The sequence below is a fragment of the Leptonychotes weddellii genome, chromosome 10 (assembly GCF_054177405.1).
Source record: "Leptonychotes weddellii isolate Sample4059 chromosome 10, ASM5417740v2, whole genome shotgun sequence".
Taxonomy (NCBI): Eukaryota; Metazoa; Chordata; class Mammalia; order Carnivora; family Phocidae; genus Leptonychotes; species Leptonychotes weddellii.
In genome coordinates, this window is record NC_138378.1 from 104,822,648 (window position 1) to 104,840,796 (window position 18,149).

At 39.9% G+C, this 18,149-nt stretch overlaps 1 protein-coding gene across 1 annotated transcript in view; it reads left to right on the forward strand.

The window, feature by feature from the left end:
- HADHA (hydroxyacyl-CoA dehydrogenase trifunctional multienzyme complex subunit alpha) overlaps positions 1-18,149 on the forward strand; it is a 46,856-nt gene that overhangs the window by 18,048 nt on the left and 10,659 nt on the right. The window contains exons 7-13 of the mRNA XM_081797091.1: positions 2,826-2,859; positions 5,748-5,807; positions 10,193-10,317; positions 10,797-10,915; positions 12,819-12,875; positions 14,665-14,774; positions 17,668-17,802. Coding sequence (XP_081653217.1) covers positions 2,826-2,859; positions 5,748-5,807; positions 10,193-10,317; positions 10,797-10,915; positions 12,819-12,875; positions 14,665-14,774; positions 17,668-17,802 — 640 coding nt within the window. The remainder of the gene's footprint in view (positions 1-2,825; positions 2,860-5,747; positions 5,808-10,192; positions 10,318-10,796; positions 10,916-12,818; positions 12,876-14,664; positions 14,775-17,667; positions 17,803-18,149) is intronic.

Consider the following 18,149-nt stretch of genomic DNA (forward strand, 5'->3'; position numbering starts at 1 on the left):
TTTTTTATGTCTAATAATACAATGAACATGTATGAAACAACCTGAGAATGTTAACAATAGTTGACATCTACTGATGTGCTGCTTCCCTCCATACAACTTCTTTGCCTCCCCTCACCCAAGGAAATAGATTTGTGTTCATCACAAATTCCAGATTATGTGTTCATCACCCTCTTGCATTTCTTAAAAATCAACATTATTGAGATGTTAATTATGTGATAACAAATTTACCAATTTTTAATGTACATTTTGAGTTTTGACAAATCTATGTAGCTATGTAAGCATCACCACAATCATATAATAGAACATTTTTAGTATATAGCTTTTTGTGTTTTCTTTGATTTAGCATAATGATTTTGAGATTCATCCATGTTGTTGCATATATTAACAATTTGTCCCTTCTTAATCCTGAGTGTTTTTCCATCGTATAGATACACCATAATTTGTTTATCCATTCACCAAATGATGGAAATTTGAGTTGTTTCCAGTTTGGGGCCGTTCAGAATAAAGCTGCTATGAACATTCATCCACAAGTCTTTATGTGGACATAGATTTCATTTCTCTTAGACAAATAACCAAAGAGTACATTGGCTGGATCATATGATAGATTTGTGTGTAGTTTTTAAGAAACTGTCAAACTGTTTTCTCAAAGTGGTTACACCATTTTGCATTCCTACCAGCAGTGTATGAGGGTTCTAGTTACCAGCTGCTTTGCATGGTCAGTCTTTTTAATTTTAGACCTTCTAATAGAAGTGTAGTAATATCTCATTGTGGTTTTAATTTATATTTCCCTAATGACCAGAGATACTAAGTTTCTTTCATGTGTTGATTTGCCTTCTTTATATCTTCTGGTAAAGTGTCTGTTCAGATGTTTTGCCCATTTTGTTTGAGTTTTTCTTACTGAGTTTTCAGAGTTCTTTATATCAGAATACAAGTCCTTTGTGAGATTTGTGATTTGCAAATATTTTCTTCCTGTCTGTGGCTTGTCTTTTCATTATCTAAATGCAGAAATTCTTAATTTTGATGAAGTCCATTGTATCAGGATCTTCTTTTATGGGTCATGCTGTTGTTGTATCTAAGAAATCTTAACAAGACTGCAAAGATTTTTCTCCTATATTTTCTTCTGGAAGTTTTGTGGTTTAGCTCTTCCATTTTTGTCTGTGATCCATTTCAAGTTAACTTTTGTACGTGGTATGAGGTAGATGGAGTTTTGTTTTTTTGTTTTGTTTTGGGTTTTTTTGGGTTTTTTTGCAAATGAATATCCAATGTCCTAGTACAGTTTGTTGAAAAGCCTCTTCTTTCCCCATTGAACTACCTTGACACCTTGGTCAAAAATCAGTTGACTCCGTATGTTTGAGTCTATATCTGGATTTCCTATCTCCAGGTATTCATATATCTTTACTTAAGCCAATGTCATACTGTCTTGATTATTGTGTTTTAGTAAATCTTGAAATCAGGTAGTATGGCCCCTTTTATTTTGGTTCTCTTTCAAAATTTATTTTGCCTATACTGGTTTATTTGCATTTACATATAAATTTTATAATCATCTCATCCATAACTACAAAAATACATGCTAGGATTCTGATTGGAATTGCACTGAATCAATGTATCAATTTCGGGAGAATTGCTGTATTTAACATTGAGTCTTTTCATCATGATAGGGTATAACTGTTTATTTAGGTCATCTTTAATTTCTCTCTGCAGTGTTTTATACTTTTCTTTGAATATATCTTGCGCACAATTTGTTAAATTTATACCTTTTACTCCATACTTTTGGGACATAATGCCTTTTTAACTTTAATTTCTCATTATTAACCATATATATACGTATACACACACACACATTGATTTTTGTACGTAGACCTCGTATTCTATGGCTTTGCTAAATTTATTCTAGTAACTTTTTCTATAGGTTTCTAAGGAGTTTTTATATAAATAGTAATGTTTATAAATAAGACATTTTGGCTTTTTCCTTTCCCATCTCGTTGGCATTTATTTTTTTTCTTGACTTACTGCAATGGCTAAGATCTTTATTTTTTTTAATTTTATTTTTGGAATTTTTTATTTATTCGAGACAGAGATACACAGAGAGAGAGTAGGAGCAGTGGGGAGAGGAAGAGGGAGAAGCAGACTCCTTGCTGAGCAGGGAGCCCGACGTGGGGTTCGATCCCAGGACCTGGAGATTATGACCTGAGCTGAAGGCAGACGCTTAACCATCTCAGCCACCCAGGCGCCCCTAAGATCTTTAATACAATATTGGATAGAGGTGGTGAAAGCACATGTTGTTAACTTGTTCCCCATCTTAGGGGAAGGGCATTTACTCTGATGCTGTAGGGTGTATGGTGTTAGCTGTAGCTTTTTTATATATGCCCTTATCAGATTGCAGACATTTCTTTTTATCTATAGTTTGCTGAAAATAGATGTTGAATTTTGTCAAATGTTCTTTCTGCATCTAATGAAGTGATTGTATGATTTTTGTCTTTTTTAGTCTATTAGTAGTATCAGTTACATTGGGTTTTGTCTGTTGAACCAGACTTGCATTCCTGGAATAAACTCCACTTGGTCATAATGTATTATCCTTTGTATAAATTGACTGGATCAGCTAAAATTTTGTAAAGGAACTTTATGTCTGGTCATGAGAGATAATGGTCTCAGGGATAATTATCTTGTGATATCTTTGCTTGGTGTTGGTATCAGAATAATGCTGGCTTCATGAAATGAATTGTAAAGGTTTTTTGTTTTTTGTTTTGTTTTTTTTTCTATTTTCTGGAAGATTGTGTATAGAATTGGTATTATTTCTTCTTGAAATACTTGATAGAATTCACCAGTGAAGTCATATATGGACTTTTCTTTGTTGGGAAGGTTTTTATATATGAATTCAATCTCCTTCATAGATATAGGGCTATTCAGGTTCTCCATTTTTTTTTGAGCAAGCTTATAGTAGTTTGTTTCTCAAAGATTTTGTCCATTTTATTTAACTTGCTAAATTTGTTACAATAAAGTTGTTCATAATACAATTTCATTAGTATTCTTTCAATATCTTTATACTCTGTAAAGATATATATCATTTATACTCTTTCATTCCTGATATTGATAATTTGTGTCTTTTTTATTTTGTCCCTGATGAGTCTGGCTAGAAATTTGTCAAGAACCAGCTTTTAGGGGCACCTGGGTGGCTCAGTCGTCAGGCGTCTGCCTTCGGCTCAGGTCATGGTCCCAGGGTCCTGGGATTGAGCCCCGCATCAGGCTTCCTGCTCGGCAGGAAGCCTGCTTCTCCCTCTCCCACTCCCCCTGCTTATGTTCCTGCTCTCGCTCGCTCTCTGTCAAGTAAATAAATAAATAAATCTTTAAAAAAAAAAAAAGAACCAGCTTTTAGTTTCATTGATTTTCCTCTATTGTTTGTTTGTTTGCTGTTTATTGATTTCAGTTATTCATTATTTCTGCTTGCTTTTGGGTTCAATTTGTTCTTTTTCTAGTTTCTCAAGGTAGAAGCTTAGATATTGATTTTAAGGTTTTTTTTCCTAACATAGCATTTAAAGCTGTCAATTTCTCTCTTACCACTGCTTTATGTGCATATTTTAATACTATGTTTTCACTTCCATGAAGGTCAGAATATTTTCAGATTCCCCATGATTTCTTCTTTGACCCATGTGTAATTTAGGAGTGTGTTATTTAATTTATAAATACTTGCAAATGTTTCAAAATCTTTGTTACTGATTTCCAGTTTAATGTTGTGATCAGAGTACAGTTGATCCTTATTTGCAAGCTCCTTATCTGCGAATTCACCTACTCACTAAACTTTGTCGTGACCCCAAAAATAATACGTATGATGCTTTTGCAGTCATTAATATTCATGTACAGAGTGGTGAAAAATTCACATCTCTCAGTGCACGTGTTCCAGCTGAGGTCAAACAAGGCAACATTCTGCCTTCTTATTTCAGCTCTCATATAGCCAACAAATACCCTTTTCATGGTCTATTTAGTGCCATATTCTTCTCATTTTTTGTGCGTTTTGGTTGTGATTTCACTGTTTAAAATGGTAAAAGCTAGGAGTGGAAAAGTACTGAGTCAGAGTAGAAGTGTCTTTAAGGTTTCTCTTTCTTCCCCCAATAAGGAGGCCTCATCAGAGGCACCTGAATTAGACCTTGGTGGGAGGTCCCAAAAAGACAGGGATGAGGCACTTGGGGTAAGAATGCATATATGTGTAAGAGCATAGCTAGCAAGGGATACCTGAGTTATTGACTGCAGCTCCTGTTAAGGTCTGTAATGCATTGGCTGTGCGCCAAGTCTACTGTGGGAAGGACAGCTTTCCCTGTGAGGCCTGCTGGGTAAAAGCCTTTCTAACTGCCTGTGGTTGGGCCGGAAAAATCACACATAGGTTTTTGGCCAGGGGCTGGGCACCTCAATTTCTACAAACAGTCATGTGGCCATAGCCATACCTATTTCTATTTCCCATTCCATGTTTCTTTTGCCCTCAGGAAGTACCTCAGCTGGTCATGGTTCTTTGCTTAGTGGGGTGACCTTCATTCCTAGAAGATCTGGGCCACTAGCAGTCTTGTGTGACTTGAGTTGTTGTAGTTTTCCTTTAACTAATTACAGGCCCTAGTAGCACTAAGGGGACCCCCTAAGAGATCTGTTGTATTCAAGACATACTCTTCCTTACTCCCATTATGTAGTAGCGGCCCAGCACCCCTTTGGTAATCATGATTAATAGTGCTGGAAAGGGATTTTGGAGCTTTCAGATGTTTCCTGCATATCCTGCAGAACTATCTACAGACCAGGCCTGAGTTTTCTCTTCCCCAATCATCTGGTCATAAGGAACTCCCCATGAGGCAATAGGGGCAAACTGGGACAGAGAAGGAGGAGTAAGGAAAGTTTGTTTCTCTAAGTAAAGTTTCTCATATAACTTGTGCCTTTAAGGTCTGCTCAAGCCCTTTCTCACATATACCAATTCCACTTGGTCATGGAGTGGAGTGCTGTTACAGTGAACTTCATGGTTTAGTGGGCCAGACAACCTCCCTTTCATGATGGGCAGCTCAGGTCACATGGTAATCTGATGGCCCATGGTTAATTAAACTTTGAGTCCCTACCAAGGCCCACTAGCAAGCCAAAAGCTGTTTCTCAGTAGGAGAGTAATTATTCACAGAGAATGGTAGGGCTTTGTTCCAAATTTCTAAGTGTCTGTACTATGATTTGCCTATAGGGTCCTCTCAAGGACTGCAGACAACATCTCTGTCTACCACTGACACTTCATGCACCATCAGATCTGAGCATAAGGTCCAGATAGCTTTTCTTCCTGGACCCCACTCAAAACCAGCAGCCTTTGAGTTACTCAGTAAAGGGGCTAGAGTAGCACACCGAAATGAAATGTTGCCTCTAAAATGCAAAGAGGCCCACTATGTGTTGGGCCTATTTTTCTGTGGCAGGAGGGGCCAGATGCAACAACTTACCCTTCATCTTGGAAGGGATGTCAACATGCCCCACACCACTGGACCCTTAGAAATTTCACTAAAATGCATATGTCTAGGGTAGTTGGTACTTCCTGTTCACCAGATTCATCCAGAGTAATATCATCAATGTAACAAACCAGCATGGTATCTTTTGGAAAGGAAAGACAATCAAGGTCCCTGTGGACTAAATTATGACATGGCTGGAGAGTTGGTACTCCTCTGAGGTTACATTGGCAGCTGAAAGCAAACTGTTTCAGGTAGTCCTTACCAAGAGCTGTTGAGGAAAAAAGCTTTTTCTAGATCAGTACGTGCAGAACGGGAAAAAGAAGATACGTTAATTTGTTCAAGCAATGAAACCATATCTGGAACAGCAACAGAAATTGCACTTACTACCTGATTAAGTTTAAGTCCACTGTTGTTCTACCAAGATCCATCTGTTTTATGCACAAACCAAAATAGGCAAGTTGAATGAGTGGGAATCACTGTCTTTCAAATCCCTGATGGTGGCACTAACCTCTGCAACCCTCCGGGAACGCAGTATTACTTTTGGTTTACTGTGCTTCTGAGTAGAGGCAGTTCTGATGGCTTACATTTGGCCTTTCCCATTTTAATAGCCCTCCCTCCACAGGTCAAGGAGCTAATAAGGGGATATTGCTATTTGCTGAGTATGTGTATTCCAACTATGCATTCTGGAAATAACCACAGGATGGGTTCAGGGAACCAGTAGGCTCATTGTGCGATAGAACTGAACTAAAACTCCATGGATTACTTGACCTTAGAAACCCCAACTCTGACTGGTGGACCACAGAGATATTTTGGGTCTCCTGGAATTAGTGTCAGTTCAGAGCCAAGTGTCCAGTAATCCTCCCAAAAGTCTGATTACTCTATTTCCCTTTTCCCAAGGTTAATGATTTTTTATAGGGTCCCTTTGGGGAAGGCTGGGAGAAAGATGAACAGTATAATCCCCTTATGGAGATGCAGCCTCCCCTTAATGCAAGAGGTTCTGGGTCTGTAAACTGGCTCATTTCTGGGAATTGATTGAGGGGCATGACTCTAGCATTCTTCACTTATACAGATCAAGTGAGAATATAGTAGGCTTACCCATCTGTTTCTTTTCTAGGGACACCATGATCAACTAGCCAGTGCTATAGGTCTCTGTAAGTCAGACTATTCTGATTACTACTTTGGTTCCCCTGGCTATTGTGATAATCATACTCAGTTTGCCTTTGGCAGTAAAATGTTGCTACTTGGCCTTGGCTGCCCTAGGATCCCATTACCCCCATCATATTTAGGGATCCCAGTTGGTGGTAGCGGTTCCCACTGTAATTTCTGACCTACAGAGAAGAGCAATGACCAGAGCCCTTCAAGGATGCCAGACCTCTTCTCCCAAATTGATTTCTTACAGTCATGGTGAAAGATACGTCCTCTAACCCTTCCAGATCGGCTGAGCAGATCCAACATGATAAATACATGTTAACATTGAAACTTCCTTAAACTTTCATTAACTTCCTCTACTGCATACCAACACAGTTCTAGCATTTCAATTTTATTTAACGCTCCTTGTTTTCTGTTTGTCCTCTCTGTTCTTTGTGCCTTTTTTCTTCCTCTTTTCCTTTGGATTAGTCATTTCTTACTCTCACTATTGGGCTTTTACTTCGCTTTACCCTGGGACACCTGGGTGGCTCAGTCGTTAAGGGTCTGCCTTTGGCTCAGATCATGATCCCAGGATTCTGGGATCGAGTCTCGCATCAAGCTCCATGCTCGGCAGGGAGCCTGCTTCTCCCTCTCCCTCTGCGTGCCACTCCCCCTGCTTATGGTTGCTTTTTCTCTGTCAAATAAATAAAAAAAAAATAAAAACATTTTACTTTGCTTTACCCTTTTAGAGGTTGCTGTAAGGTTTATAGTGTACATCTTTAACATATGATCTATCTGGAAATGATGTATCATTTTACACGTAGGGTAAGAACCTTAAAAGAGTATACAGTTGACCCTTGCACGACATAGGTTTGAACTGTGCGGGTTCACTTACATGCTACTGTAAATGTATTTTCCTTATTTTTTTTAAAGATTTTATTTATTTACTTATTTGAGAGATAGAGTACAAGCAGGACAAGGGACAGAGGGAGAAGGCATAACAGGCTCTCTGCTGAGGAGGGAGCCCAGCCAGTGGGGGGCTCGATCCCAGGACCCTGGGATCATGACCTGAGCCAAAGGCAGGCGTTTAACTGACTGAGCCACCCAGGCGCTCCTCCTCATTTGCTTAGTAATGTTTTTTTTCCTTAGCTTATTTTATTGTAAGAATATAGTGTATAATACATATACAAATATGTGCTAATCAACTATGTTATTGGTCAGTAGTAGGCTATTAGTAAAGTTTTGGGGTAATCAAAAGTTATACACAGATTTTCTACTGCAAATGGGCATCAGCATCTCTAACCCCTGTGTTTTTTAAGAGTCAACTGTACTTTTATTTATCCCCATTCATTGTGCTATTGCTGTTAAACATTTTATTTCTAAATATAGTCTACATTCCTCAGCATATTGCCATTTTTGTTTTAAACGGTTATCTTTAAAGAGATTAAAAATGAGAAAGTCTTTTATGTTTACCCACATATTTGCCATTTTGTATAGCTCCAAGTTCCCATCTGGTTTATTTTCCTCCAACCTGAAGAACTTCATTGACGTATTCTGTAGCATAGATCTGGTGGCAATTAATCTCTCACCTTTTGGTTTGTTTCACAAAGTCTTTATTTCCATTTCATTTTTCAGAGATACTCTTGATGGCTATAGAATTCCAGGTTTCTAGTATCTTTCTTGTGGTACTTTATAGATGTCTACATTATGTTGTGGCTTGCATAATTTCTGATAGAAAGTCTGTTCTCATTTTATCTTTGTTCTTCTGTGTGTAATGTGTCTTCCCCTCACCCCCCACCTCCCCAGCTGCTCTCAGATCTTCCCTTTATTACTGGTCTTAGTCATCTTTTTATGACATGCCTTGGTTTGTTGTGGGTGCTGTTGTTTTTTAATGTTCATTGGGCATAGGATTCATTGAGTTTCTTGGATAGTGGACTTGTAGTTTATATAAAAATTGGCAACTTTTTGGCCATTTCTTCCAATATTTTCCCATCTCCCCGACCCCTTTTCTGGGGCTCCAACTTCACATATGTTAGATTACTTGATATTGTCCCAAAATGAAGCAATTTTTCTTTTTCAGTTGGTATATTTTCTATTGCCACGTATTTAAGTTTCCTGGTCTTTTCTTCTTTGGTGTATAATCTACTATTAATCCAATCCTGTGTATTTTTCATTTCAGGTGTTGATTTTTTTCATATCTAGAAGTAACATTTGATGCACTTTTATGTATTCAATTTCTCTTTCTTAAGTTTCTGTTTTCCTCTACCTTGAACATATGGCATGAATTTACAATAGCCTTTTTAACATTGTGTCTGCTAATTCTGTCTTCATTTCTGCATCTGTTTCTATCAGTCAATTTGCCTCTTGTCTTTAGGCCATTTTTTTCTTGCTTCTTTTCATGCCTTTATGAAAAGAAGCCTTGGGTAGTTTCATCTCAGGCGTGTGGAACAGTTTCAAGGGGGTTTCAAGGGGCCCTCTGTAGATCTTCTGGAGCTCTCCATTTGTGCAGTGACTACCCTTCAGCATTCTACTTCACAAGTTCCAGTGGCATTGGTCTCCCTACAGGCTCATTGTGACTTTTGTGGGCTCTATGCACTTTTACCATTCAGAAATTTGGAGCTCAGTTCTTTCTCATCCTCTTTCACATACTTTCACGGTAGGGCACATGTCTTAAGGGAGAGAGTGGTTTACCTATTTGTTTCAGCCTCCTCCCACTATCGGGATATTGTTTCCTACATACCACAAGACTGCACAAGATTGCCTTTTCAACCCCAGCCACCACCTCCTCCAGGCTTTTGATTGAGAGCCTGATAAATGTCTGTTTTCACAACCCTGTAAAAATAGCTTTTGGATTTTTGGAACCTCGCTCTTTAGTTTCTTGTCTCAAGGAAGTTCAGTATAGAGCAGATGCCTTAAGTAGAAAATGAGTTGCATATTTTTGGCATGTTCCTTTCTCTATAGAAGTACTTTATGTGCTAAACATCATGACACTGTGAGAGATTGCCCTCTAGCTTTTCGACCCAGACCTTCCAACCCCTTATACCACCTTAGAATTCCATGAATGTTCCATGGGAAAGACTAGCTTTGCATTTGGTTTCTTCTAGCTTCTCATCTATTGTATGTGACCTCCAAAACTGATCATTTCACTTGCCCCCAGGAGCATCCTTCTGCTTGGGCCAAGTATTCTAATCTTCAGCCCATGCCCAAAAGCAATACATACCCTCAGAAAAGAAAATATCCAGCAATCATCAGTTCACCTGAGACAGGCTCTTCCCTCCCTGGAATCTTAGTTCATATGGTCCTCATTGCTTCCACCACTCTCTCATAGCTTTACAAATGTGTGATTTTACAAATTATTCATTTTTGTCCACAGTTTTGCCACAAGAATACAGGTCTCATGAGACCTTCTATATCCTACTCAGAAATAGAAGCCAGACTAACAGGATTTAAGACCTTGTTTTCTCTCTAGAGCACATTGTTGCACCTTTGCTCAGTGTCACTTCTCTTCTTTGAGTCCATAGTTCATGACTTGCTAGCTGCCAGTCTCTAGTCGAACCTGGAAAGCTGTGCTGAAAGTGATGTACACTCCAGTCTGTTGTGTTCATTTTTACAGGACCAGGATTAAAACCTCCAGAGGAGCGGACAATTGAATACTTAGAAGAAGTTGCAGTCACTTTTGCCAAAGGACTATCTGATAAGAAAATCTCTATAAAGAGAGACAAGGGATTAGTAGAAAGTGAGTGTCATTATTAAAGAACAAAAGCAAAGGTTCTCTCCAGAGTGCTTAATTTTATTTGCTGTAAAATAAGAAATGGGAAAGAGGTAAGTGCATGATTTGCTCTTAAGCATAGAATCATCCTTAAGGAGTACAACAACTCTGCTCTAGGATCAAGTCCTAACCCTTACACTGGTTGGTTACAGCCATTTTTTTTTTTAACTTATTATTTTGGAAAATTTGAAGCATTAATACAAAAGTAGAATAGTATAATAGTGTAGTAGACACCTAAGCACCCACCCCCCAGCTTTAGCATTTATCAACTCATTAAACCATGTGTATAGAAGTGCTTAGGTTGCAATTTGGATTTTGTGTATCATAGTAAGGAAAAGTTCTTTCAGATAGCTACAGTTATTGCATTTTTATGGAGTTTACAGAACAAACTAACAAGGGAAGCTAGGCTTTTTCCAGTAAGTACCTAAAAGCGTTTTCTTTTACAGAATTGATGTCATATGCCATGAGTATTCCATTTGTCAGGCAACAGATTTACAAAAAGGTGGAAGAAAAAGTACGAAAACAGACCAAAGGCCTTTATCCTGCACCTCTGAAAATAATTGATGTGAGTCTTCACCCCATATTCCCACATTTCTCATGTTTCCTCTCTTTGTGTAGAGCAGTATTCTTTATTGCCTTTCTGAACCATATCTGCTGGTACTAAGGTTCTTAATTCTGTTGTTACAGTACTCACTAAAAATAAAGCAAGCTATGAGGGCTTATAAAATGATATTTGGGGAATAATGAGTGCTGGGCATAATGAGTTTAAAACTACCAGGTACAAACCAGGAAAAAAGCTGTGTTATATCAGTATAACAGGCCAGTAAAATATTGGGCATTAATTAAGAGGTAGTTGAAACAAAATTGATGGCCTTAGTTGAAACCATTGTCAGTACCTAAAATGTCTCAATGACTTCCCCATTGCCAGAATTATAAAAAAGGTGTAATGATATGGAGAAGTTCTGAAAAAGATCAAGGAGGATAAATAAAATGATCACAGGATTAAGAACTTCTGTCTAAAGGTAGACTTTAAAACTTAGAAACTCTTCAGCCTGGAAAGGCTAAGATCAAGAGAGCATATAATCTAAGACTTCGAATATGGAGAATAAATCAGCCAACAAATATATTTTGAGGAAAAGACACCAAAATGCATAAAATAGGACATTTGATTCCCTTCCCTCACCCATCTCCCAGTGTGGGCTGGGGAGATTAGACATGTATCTGTAGTGAGACAGGTAACTAGCATGAAGGGCATTAGACTCCAGCATGGGACCACTAGCCAGATAATTGGGACAGAGAATGATTGCTAAATGCATAGGGGAGGGAACAGTCACTGTAAGCCAGAGAAATTAGGAAGAACCTCATAGAATTTGACCTTAGCCCTGGAAAGTGGGTAGAGAATAGATGAAGAGAGAGTAGTACCAGATAGGGTGGGCATTTTGAGCAAAGCTGCAGAAGCTGGAAAGCATGAGACTCTTCAAGGAACATTTAATGAGATCAGATTTTGTAGGACGGTGAAATGTGTGCAAAAAGGCAGAGTGAGCCTAGAGTTTAGAAGACTGACAATAATGAATTTGGAAATTTGACCTTTGTTCTGTATAGATCATAGAGGATGGTTTAGAGGAGACACAAAGTAGATACTTGAAGTCGGAAGCTATTTTGGTAATTCAGACTTGATGTTTGAGTAAGACCCCGAGATAGGATAGTAAAAAGGTGAAGGTAGTAAGAGACTTGCCAAAGGGAAGAGATTATGAGCTGAGTTTTAGAAGTGCTGAGTTTAGATGTTTCAGGAAATTCAAGCAACAGGATTTTAGACAAACAGCAAGAATGTAGATTTGTTTGTGCGTGTGTGTTTTAATCATTTTTGTCATTCCCATAAATTATGGTGACTGAGTACAGGGTCACTTCGTCTTTTATACTTGCCATTGTACTTAGGCTAGGACTTCCCTCGGATGATAAGTGAATTTGTAGAGTTCATGAGTAACATGACAGAGTAGATGATGGGCCTGAGGAAGAATGGGAGGAGGGAGAAAGGGGCTGAGGGTGGAGCTCTAGGGATGTGCCTGCGTTAGGAGAGCAGGAGAGAAGCTGGAAGAGCCATTTCAGCAGGAGGGAAGGTAATTAAGAGGGATGGGGAAAACTTTTTCTTGGACTTGGGCAGCACCAGTGGCCACTCTCTTTGACGGGATAGTGGTCTAGAGGTATAAGGAGGTAAGAGTTGGAACCCCTCTCTTCTTTTCCCACTCCCTTTCATTTCCTTCCATTTTATGCTAGCTTTAGCAATGGCCTTGGCGATGCAGAATGAAGTCAGTCTTAAGCAGCCACTCAGTCCTCTCATCTTTCTTATTCCACTTCCAGACTTTTGACTTACTCTTTAAAGACTGACGAACTAGCAGTTTTATTCAGTGTTAGTCCACCTCTCACCAGTCCCTTGCAACAATGAACAAGTGCTTTATGTGTTTTTTTAGGTGGTAAAGACTGGAATTGAGCAAGGGAATGATGCTGGCTATCTCTCTGAATCTAAGGTAAAGTTCTTTCCTTTCAATTTATTATTATTAGATTCAAGAAAATCAAGATCTAAAATTCTTTGTAAAGCTAAAAAAAAAAATACCCAAAGCCTACCCAAAATGTTTTCCTTCTAGTGATTATCATTTCTTAGGGTTAATCTCAGTGAGTGATGTTAAGAACACCTTAGTGGTCCCAGCTATTTGAACTTGCTCTCAGTAATGAGGGTTTAACTAGGGAGAGCAGGGCCAGAGTTCTAATCCTTTCAAAATGAATCACTGGGGGGCGCCTGGGTGGCTCAGTTGGTTAAGCGACTGCCTTTGGCTCAGGTCATGATCCTGGAGTCCCGGGATCGAGTCCCGCATCGGGCTCCCTGCTCGGCAGGGAGTCTGCTTCTCCCTCTGACCCTCCTCCCTCTCATGCTCTCTGTCGCTCATTCTCTCTGTCTCAAATAAATAAATAAATAAATAAATGAATCACTGGGATGTTTATGTTCTGGAGTTGGGCTGGTTTTGTTGTGATAAAATGAATACACTGATAGAAAAATAGGTTTCTTACTCGTTAGAGCCCAGCAATAAGACTTTGAAGGCCAGCCTCTCTTTGGTGAATTAGAGAATGGAAGGAAATGTTGTATAGCCACTAATAGGACACAGAGGGGCGTATGAACCAGCCTCACCTCTTCCCACTTTTCCAACCAGTTGGTAGTATTGCGGATTTAAGCGGTTTGGGTTGTTTTTAAATTTTAAGCAATCAGTGAAGAATGACTGCTTGTTGATAATAAGACAAGAGGTATCTCAAGAGTTCAGGACAAGTTCCAGAAAAAAACATTTCTTGTACTGGGTTGCTTATTGAAGTGCACTCTGCTTTAGTCTTTGACCTCCTATCCAGCTACACGTGTACATATGTATTTGAAGCACAAGTTTCACAAATCAATTATTGTCCTCACTGTGTATGTTGTACTCGGTATTTCCTATCTGTCCTACTTATCACAACCCACTGAACTCAGGGTGACTGATGGATCCCTACCCATGGTTGGAAAATCACTGGTTTACTGAATAGAATCCACTTATCAAGATTAGTAGAACATTGTTTCATGTTCGATTAGGACATGAAAGCAACTTTATTAGGAGGATTCCTCCTTTGAAATGCTATTTGTAACCATGTAACCATACCAGTAAATTCTAGCAGTAGTGATGATGATGATGATGATAGCTGACTAGCGTTCTCATCTAATTCCAGCAAAACTGTAAAATAAGCATGGTTTTTCCCATTTTAAGGATGAAGAAAGACTTGACAACTGGTAAATGGCCGAGCCAGGATTCAAACCCCGTTCTGTCAAACCCAGACTCTAAATCTCAGGTTCTTAACCACTAACCTGAGACTTGCTCTCTGTAAGCATTAGGGTACTTTTCAAAGCGGCAGGTGTGGTGCAGGCAGCCTGCTTTAGCGAAAGTGAACCAGAGTTGGGAGTCCTACCCCCAGGGTGCGAGTTCCATTTCTGCCACTTGAGGTGGTGTGGTGACTTAATTTCTCCAGGCCTCTTCTTCCCAGTCTTCAAAATGAGAGGGTTGATTGAGAGGACTGTAGCCCTGGCACTCTAGTTCCATGGAAAAGGTGAGTCGCCGCCACCGCTGGTGGGGAGAATCCGAGAGCTCAGATGTATCCAGACCCTTTGAAAGCGGTAGTGGGAAAGCACTGCGGGCGAGGAACGCCCGGGGCTCCGTGTCTCTGCAGGGAAACCCGACTGAAGGAACCCCCATCCCTGAGACTCCGAAGTGCTACCCTTTCTTCTTCTCCTTTATTTTTCAGAAATTTGGAGAGCTTGCAATGACCAAAGAATCGAAGGCCTTGATGGGACTTTATCATGGGCAGGTCCTGTGTAAGAAGAATAAATTTGGAGCTCCACAGAAGGAAGTGAAGTAAGTTAAACTCCACCTAGGGAGCCCTTGTAGGTTTCATTACAGAGCTAAATTCATACCTTCCGTCTTACCTACTCCTCTTCTGCCCTGAGCACATTAGATCCCTTTTTCTACTAAGAACGTTTTGGCTTTCAAAGTTCTGCCTCTGCTGTTTTCTCCAGACCTCTCTAATGGCTCCTACAGAGGCTTTCTTGTCTTGCTGTTGATGTCCCCTAGAAATCTGGCTTACGTCCCCTATTCCCAAACCAAACACACATACTATGCACTGTTTAATGATCTTGTGTCTCCCTATGACTTAAGATACCATCTCTGGGAACTCACACTTCTTCCTCCTCAAAAAAATAAAGTCTTTTTTTTTTTTTTTAAGATTTTATTTATTTATTTGAGAGAGCATGAGAGGGGGGAGGGTCAGAGGGAGAAGCAGACTCCCCGCCGAGCAGGGAGCCCGATGCGGGACTCGATCCCGGGACTCCAGGATCATGACCTGAGCTGAAGGCAGTCGCTTAACCAACTGAGCCACCCAGGCGCCCCCCAAAAAATAGTCTTATTCTGACTGTTGAAGGCTTGTCCTTCTAGCTTACAGCCTGAACACTTGAGATTCCACTTGCCTGTCTGTTCTTTTCAACAAGCCTTTCAATGCTATGCTGCCCAAAAGCTGTCAGCATTTTAAGTTTCATAATGCCCCTAAATTCACCTTCTAGCTCAGTGGTTCTCAGCCTGGGCCCTGTCTCTCCCCGCCCCATCCCAGCCCCCCGGGATCATTTGATAATGTCTGGAAACATTTTTGGTTGTCACAGGTTCTTCTGGCATCTAGTGAGCAGAGGTTAGGGATGCTGCTAAACATCCTACAGTACATGGGACAGGCCTAAGAATTACAGTAATCAAATCCAGAATGTCAGTAATGCCAAGGTTGAGACACAGTGCTCTATCTGAATTACTGTGAGGGCTTTCAGAGCAGCTAAGGTTACTACCTTCTCCATCCCCTTCACCTTTAATGAGATTACAATCCAAAATAGAAGTAAAACAGGTAAGAAATTTGGGTGAGACAGATACGATGCTAGCCCAGAGGGCTGATTTCCAAATAGACTATGAACTACGACTGTCACCGCTTCTCCAGCACACATGGTGGTAAGGGGCGATCAGTACCCATCCGTGGTGCTTGCTCGGCCCAGTGTGGACAGTATCTTGCATTCGGTGGGTGAGGTTAATCACTTCCACGCTGTAGTAGAATAAGATGGCCATCTAAGTCAGCATCTCTGCATACATTCTACAAAAATTAGACATGAGCAAGGACAACAAAGCCACCCATTCCCCACGCATGGCATAAATAGAAGGCAGATACGCTGCTAACTTCTAATTCCGTAAGAGGCAAACTTTATAATAACAGGAAAGAAAAGGAAGCAAGAGAGAAAAATATTGAGTCCTGCAAAATTACAAAACTGTAAAACACACACCAACTTCTACCTCCTTCCCACCCTACTCCTTTACCCCCATCCCTCCACCTACCAAAAAATGCCATCAATTAAAGAGACTACACTTTGCAGCTGAAGAGAGCCCTCTTAAATGACAAAACCTAATGAGCCACTCCAGACTCCTACTCCTGTCTGCATATACTTCTTCCTGTCATATGCAGCTAGCATATAATGCCATTTGGGGAGGGTGTTGTTATACCAAATACATAAAAAAGACAGGCAACATCCACATGAGTCTCATATAAGAAGAAATAAGAAAATGAGAATCAGAATACTTAAGTTTAAGAAAATTCTCCCCTGGGGCGCCTGAGTGGCTCAGTCGTTAAGCGTCTGCCTTTGGCTCAGGTCATGGTCCCAGGGTCCTGGGATCGAGCCCCACATTGGGCTTCCTGCTCAGCTTCCTCTCTTCCAGGAGAATTTTGATCTAATCCAAGTAAGGAATAATAATGGCACAAATTCAGGAGAAATGAAAGCTTATAGGAAAATGGTAAAATCACTAACAGATAAGAGAGATTAGTCTTTGGGCATGTCACTGCAAATTGGCTTTTGTTTGGAAACCAGAAATACTCATGTTGACTTCAACATAAACCAGGTTGTTTTGTTTTCAGTGATCTCGAGGCATGATTGAAGATTAATATAATTCTGTCTTGGGCGCCTGGGTGGCTCAGTTGGTTAAGCAACTGCCTTCGGCTCAGGTCATGATCCTGGAGTCCCTGGATCGAGTCCCGCATCGGGCTCCCTGCTCGGCAGGGAGTCTGCTTCTCCCTCTGACCCTCCCCCCTCTCATGTGCTCTCTCTCGTTCTCTCTCTCTCTCAGATAAATAAAATCTTTAAAAAAAAAAAGAAAAGAAATATATATATATATATAATTCTGTCTTCTTGTGTAGGCCAGTTCTTTTAGACCTAATGGATTTTTGTATTTAACTTTGAAACTCTCTCTCCCTCTGCCCTGTTCACTCTCTCTCTAAAGGGGGCGTCTGGGTGGCTCAGTCAGTTAAGCATCAAACTCTTGGTCTCAGCTCAGGTTATGACCTCAGGGTCCTGGGATCCAGCCGGGTGTTGGGCTCTGAGCTAGGCATGGAGCCTGCTTGAGATTCTCCCACCCCCACACTCTTTGAGTCCTCACATGCTCTCTCTTAAAAAATTAAATAAATAAATTTGAAAATCAATTTTTAAAAATAAAAATTATTTAAATTTTTTATAGATTAAAAATTATTTAAAATACCTTACTTATAGATAAAATCTTTAAATAGGTTTTTATAGATAAAATCTATTTATAAATACAGATTTTTATAGATAAAAATTATTTCAAATACCTTATTGTTGTGCCCACTTTCATTGGTTTATTGAATAACTTAGGCGATCTCCCCCTTCTACTGAAATGATTAGTCTACCAAAAGTCATTCATGCTTTCCTTCTAGGCACCTAGCCATTCTTGGTGCAGGGCTGATGGGAGCTGGCATTGCCCAGGTGTCTGTGGATAAGGGCCTGAAGACCATACTTAAAGATGCTACACTAGCCGGGCTGGGCCGAGGACAGCAACAGGTGTTCAAAGGGTAAGCCAGCTCTCTGCCTCTGTCAGCAGAATGCTGTTTGTTTTTTGCCATTACACGTTCCTTTTTCCTGAACATGGTGAGTACTGGATGCTCCGTAGTTAAGCTCTTTCCTTTGATTTTTAGAAACACCAATTCTTTCCCTTCATTTTATTGCACATATTATAAACCATTAACATCATTGGAATCTGTAATGTCTGACTGCAGAAGAAAAAACCATCAGATATTTTTAAATGCCACTTATTTTATGCTTTGGTATCAAGACTAGAAATTCTCATGTTTGTGGATTTTGATGGTTTCCATCTCATTGCCATATTGTTATGGAACACTGAAAACAGCACGACTTCGTG